The 6,000-nt window shown below is 40.1% G+C and overlaps 1 protein-coding gene across 2 annotated transcripts in view; it reads right to left on the bottom strand.

Moving 5' to 3' along the window:
- Positions 1 to 447: 447 nt before the first annotated feature.
- The window catches only part of LOC149820254 (Metallopeptidase M24 family protein), a 69,782-nt gene continuing 64,229 nt past the window's right edge, over positions 448 to 6,000 (bottom strand). For both annotated transcript variants that reach the window (XM_089982588.1, XM_089982589.1), the window contains 3 exons: positions 1,864 to 2,007; positions 932 to 1,073; positions 448 to 748 (listed from right to left, as the gene is read on the bottom strand). In XM_089982588.1, coding sequence (XP_089838714.1) covers positions 963 to 1,073; positions 1,864 to 2,007 — 255 coding nt within the window. In that variant the 3' untranslated portion in view covers positions 448 to 748; positions 932 to 962. The remainder of the gene's footprint in view (positions 749 to 931; positions 1,074 to 1,863; positions 2,008 to 6,000) is intronic.

Genomic DNA, 6,000 nt, shown 5'->3' with positions numbered 1-6,000 from the left:
TTAAGTAAAAGGAGGTTCACACATTTTAGAGACATTCACAACCATGAGTTGTGAACGTTGTGCTATATTTGCGAAAGAACAAAAATATCCTTAAAAAGTTGAGAAACAAATTTTTGGATATAGGAGAGATTTTGGCAAATTGAAAAGCATTTTGGGAAACATGCCATTTTGCAAGGACAGTAAAGTTGTTTTTTGTTGTTTCAACTGGCCCAACAAGAAATGCCCTTTCGGGAGGAAAGGGCATGCAGTCTAAAAAAATAACCTGGCATGGCTTTTCCCAGAGGAAAGGCACATCCTTCTTTTCACAGGAGACATAGATGTACTGCAGCAAAATGTGGGGCCCACAATGGTGCAATGTGGGCCTACAGCTTTCTAAGAGGATCCATTTGTTTCAGATTCTGTAGGAAAATCACCCTTTTCCTGCATTCCAAGAGAGAGAGAGACACCTTTGTATTAAATATTGATTCACCTTTGTGTTAAAGATACTTCATTTCTTGGTTAGTGACAAAAGTCTCTTCCAACCAAACAGTATTTTTCAGACAGGCAAGCCTACTCAAAAAGCAAGGCCCCACAGCTAAAATTATGCAAGTTTAAACAACTTCCCTATCACACCCGATCCCTTCCAATGAATCATCAATTTAGAGGTGGAAATGGAAGGGACAAATACGTAAGAGACGAGTCCTCCATAACTTTTGAAATGCATGGACTACCAACACAACGTCCGAGTTCCAGCAGCCAACATCAAAGCCTACAAAATATAGACTGTGTTGATAGAATTTCCATAAAGATACAAATGAAAATTCAAAGGCTAAATCTTCCTAGTCTAATATGCTAGAAACACTGAAAACTTTTGCATGGCATGGCCTGAATAAATACCACTTTTGTTGAAATAACACTAGGTTAAAAACCATACAACAGAAACACAACTTACCAATACTGGTGGATTCATGTAAGATTGGCTGCTAATGGTAGGCTCTGTCTTGAGGCCATGATGCCCCAGCCATAACAGCTTCAATTTCCCCAGCCTCCCGAGGACATTTAGTGAGATTTTCACACCCATTTGCAGTTACATGCTGTTGAAAATAACTATTGTTAATAAGGATTTGATCAAAAGATTCCATATCAAGCACAAAATCAGCAAAAGGGCAAACAAGAACTAGAAGTGGATGATATATAAATATATAATTAGAGAAGCCATATTGACCAATTTTATACCAAACACATTTAGGCACATTATCTGGAGATGACAATTATGGATTTAGACTCAGGCATAAACACATATCCTGAGATGCAACACCCATACAGAAAATGTTGTTCCTGTCCCAACTCCCAGAAATTGAATTTTAGCTTCTTTCTGCAAAGAATTCTCTTTTTTTCCAGATGCATGAGACGGACTTTAGACTACATCCCACTAATGGTGCAATATAACACTTCCATGCACATTGCATGCATGCATCACCATCTGCAGTGCATGATGAAGCTCATACACAAATAAGACCATGCCTGTGATGTACAACATATTTAAATCCATTTCCAAGACTTGGAAAATTGATTCCATTCTACAAAGAAATCTCAAAATAGTCCTCTTCAAGTACAATGAAGGAATAACACCCAATTTTCATGTTCGGTATTGACGCGAAAGGATGGTTCTTCATGGCAGGGTCCATTTGTTTCCTGCATCAGATAAAGACTTCCACACATTACAGATGAATCCCTCCCAATAACCATCCTTTCTGCTGCTTAGGCCTTCATCCGTTTTGTTTTCTTTTGAAACCTTGTTGACATTTGAATCACTACAATATAGTGGAGTATTTCAATCCCCACCTTGATGTATTGGGGAATTGGTACAAGATACATCCTTACCACATCACTTTCAATCCGGACACCACCAAAGTTCTGAAATCTGCAAATCTCATCATGGTTGATAAACTTTGATGTCTTTGAATCTTCCATAGCAGGAACAAGAAGAGGATCAATAAAATAGCAACCAGGCTCAACAGTTATTACCTGAAAAACAGATACAATTTTAAGCCACAATCTCATAAGGCAACATAAATGATGAAGTTCCTTCAAAACCAAAAGAACAAATGAAAAGAAACCATAAACTAAGTGAAAAACTACAGACAAATTAATAATTTGTTTTGGGAACATGAACTGAATGAAAAGATAAAACATAAGAAATTGCAAACCTGACCTGCAAATGCATAAAAAAACAAAGATTGCAAGGGCCAATGAAGATGGTCATCAGGAAAATCAAAAGCGACAAAACATCTGCACAACCAGGTTTTGCAAGAACCAATTCTTTCTGAAACCCTCGTGTTGTTTACTAGTTTTTTTTTTCCAGTTTCTTTACTGCACAAGTTTAACTACAGCAAAACTAAGTCGTCATACAGCTAGTCTACCACAGCCCCTTATGTAGAGAAATGTCATATAGTGTATTACTTCTGTTGGTGTTAACCCTTCTTGTACATTCTATTATTTATAGGGGTATTCTTGTACTCCTTAGTAATATTGCTGTAGAGTTAATGTTAAAGGTTTTTCCTTTTGTCACAGTCTAGTGGTTAGAGAAAGGAAGTCAACCCAGAGTTACAGTGTAAGGTCCACAAATTTTCAATGCTTAATTCCAGTATTTATATGAAATTCATCGACCATGGAAAAATCGATGAACTTTTGAATGTTAAAAGGGGTTAGAGCTAAATCAAACGCATTATGGATCTAGACCTTGGTAGGAGATCCACACAGGTCGACATCCATGAAACCCAGTTTTGAGGGTACTTTTGACATTCTAGAGATTTCCTGAATCTCTGGGTTTGCTATTGTCAGATCCAGTATGGATCCGAGCTTATAAAGAATATAATGAGGACTCGGATCCATTTAATGGACCCGATCCAACTACAAATCTTCCTTTCTTTTTAGATTGTTTTTGGTTTGGATCTTCGAAAGATCCAAACCCAAAACACATTTTCTTTGGCTTTTTGGATATATATATATATATATATATAATTTTATATAGTGGAGGACTGAATTGGGTCCTACTGGACCCAACCCAGTCCAATTTGGGTTCCCAACCCAAATGTTGGGACGGATCCAGGTTGGATCCGACCGGATCCAACCTGAATCTGGGTTGGGATGTCGACATCCCCCTTGTTAGCAACCTTTTTAAACCCCCTAGGGGGGTGTTCTTTAAAAAAAAATGCACCCCCGTCTTTCTCGCTGCTTACCCTCTCCCTTTCCCTGGGTTCCCTTCCTCCCTCACTGCACCCTCGCTCCCCCGGTAACTCTCTCTCTCTCTCTCTCTCTCTCTCTCTCTATATATATATATATATATATATATATATATATATATATGCGTGTGTGTGTGTGTGTGTGAGATCGACAGGAGGGTGTCACCCTCCTATCTCGCTCACTCATCCCTTTGTTTTTTTTGGCAGGAGGGCACCACCCTCCTCCCTTTCTCACCCCCTCTGCTATCAGTAGGAGGGCGCCGTCCTCCTACCCCTACTCCCGCTCCCTCATCCCTCTCTCCTCCTCCTTGGACTGACCAGAGGGCAGGCGCCTGTCTCGTCCCCCTCTTCTCCTTCTTTTGTAGCTGCCCAAGGCAGCCACTGCAACAACAGCCTGCCGCAAGGGAGGCTCTCCCTTGTGCTGCCTTGTACCAGCCACCCCACGGTGGTGGCTGGTCCTGGTGAACTCGAGTTGGTCTCGACTTCCCAACACCCTACAGCGCCACTAAGGGGGGGCAAGGATCTCTGCCAGGGGCGGAGGAGGCCACTTCTCTCTGCCATGCCACTAGGGGCGGGCAGGAACCCTGGGTTGGCCGCGACGGCCACTGCCTCCGGTAGCGGCCTGCCCGCCAGCCTCGCCCTCCTTCCCCTATGAAAGTGCAGTAGGATCGAGGCAACGAGCACTAGAGGGGGGGGGTGAATAGTACTTTTAAATATCGTCTTTGGAATTATGACAGATTTTGAAATTCGCAAAGCAATCACACAAAGAACACAAGAATTTATCCTTGTTCGGTCTTCCAGACCTACATCCAGTCCCCAAGCAAAACCCGCTTGAGATTTCCACTATCAACCTTATGTAACTACAAGATCATACAGACCAAATCCGGTCCCACTTTCAGTAACAAACCTACTGAAAGCAAACAACTCCTTTAAACCAAGCTAGACTAACAGATGATACTAAGAGAGTAGACGCTCCTATGGAACCAAATATGAAGTTAAGATTTTTTGATGGTGAGGAATTGGATGATCCAGTTGTTTACAAGCAACTGGTTGGAAGTTTGATTTATCTGATTGTAATTAGAACAAATATCTCTTATGCAGTTCATGCAATGAGTCAGTCTATGAGTTCACCTCGATAAATTCACCTTGTTGCAGTGCTGAGAATCAATAGATATGCAAGAGATAATACATACTTTGGTATGTTTTTCTCATCATTGACCTCCACTGAGCTTAGAGCATCTTGTGATGCAAACTTTGGGGGACTAATTGAGATAAACTTTCGATCACAAGGTTCTGTGCATTTCTAGGAAGCTCCTTGATCACAGAAGAGCAAGAAACAACAGAGGGTGACTATTTATCACAAAAGTTGAGTATAGAGCTATAGCCTAGGTTACTGTTGAGATCATATAGATTAGGTAGTTGTTGGTAGAATTTGGAGTTCCTGTGCATGGGAGTACCCTCTTGTATTGCGACAACATATGTAACACGAACTCTTCTAACAGGACACCACACCCATGCAAGTGTGACACTTGGACATGGCTTCCTTTGTGTTAGGTGAAGTCAACCACACTGAGGTCCATTTCTGTCCAAAAGTAGATTCAATTAACCCTAACCAAGTTCAGTTTTATCTATATTATACATATAAATACATAAATGCACACACATACACCTATAGATACATATATATCTCCGCACCAGTGTGGTGTTGTTTTTTTATTGATGAGGAATAGAAATCGTAGATTGTTAATTTGATTTATCACATAAATTTATGTATGATGAATTGATGATATGATAATTGTTTTTATTTCATTAGTGTTAACTTGAAACTGTTAATATATGTATACCCTCCCCGCACCCACGCACCCAAGTTTTTTTAAAGTGCCGCATCATTGCATCCACACCCACACCTATGTGACATAGGCAACAACATGAATCTCATTCATGTTGTGAAGAATACAAAATTCCATGAGACAACATATTGAGATAGATTCTTACTTTACAAGAAGGGCATATGAAGACAATGATTTCACTTGAGCACGTGTGCACAAATTGCAGATGTGTTCATCAAAAGCCTTGCCCCATCTCACTTAAGAACATTTCTATCCAAACTTGGGATGATTCCTACAGCATCATCTCAAGTTTGAGGGGAGCGTTGAGAAATATAATAGTGTATTACTTTTGTTGGCGTTACCCCTTCTTGTACATTCTACTGGTTGGGGTGCTCTTGTTCTTTTTAGCAATATTATTGTAGAGTCAATCTTAGAGGGTCTTTTTTGTCCAGATTCACTTTAGTTGTTAGAGAAGGGGGGTCGACCTCTTATATTGTTGTAACTCCTTTCATTTGGGCTAATGAAGTTTCTAGTTTTCTCTCTTTTCTGTGGATATTCTCCATGGATGCATCTATGAAGCTCCAAGTTTGTATACCTTCAATCCATGCAAGTTTGATAGCCAAAAAAGCAATGAGAATTCTAGGTGGAGCTCTGCAATATGTGTCCTCTTAAAATGGAAAAATATAGATGTTTTCAATAAGACAATAGTGGTGGTGATGTAAAAGACATTCTGATTGCTTATACCTGATCAGATCTTTCTTCCAAATAAAAAAATCAACATTGGCAACCACTTTTTAGTCCTGAATATTCTACTTGTTTTCTTTTGACTAGGCTGCTCATTTGTAGATAACCCAGTGATTTGGCAGTCAGATGAGACTTACTAAAAACCTAGTCAAGTGGGTCACTGGTTCACCAGGTTTAGTGCTGATTTGGTTACTCAGGTGAGT

This window comes from Nuphar pumila, chromosome 12 (genome assembly GCF_984573655.1).
Source record: "Nuphar pumila chromosome 12, dmNupPumi1.hap1.1, whole genome shotgun sequence".
Classification (NCBI taxonomy): Eukaryota; Viridiplantae; Streptophyta; class Magnoliopsida; order Nymphaeales; family Nymphaeaceae; genus Nuphar; species Nuphar pumila.
The sequence above is the reverse complement of the archived record's forward strand: the minus strand, read 5'-3'. Positions and strand labels throughout refer to the sequence as shown.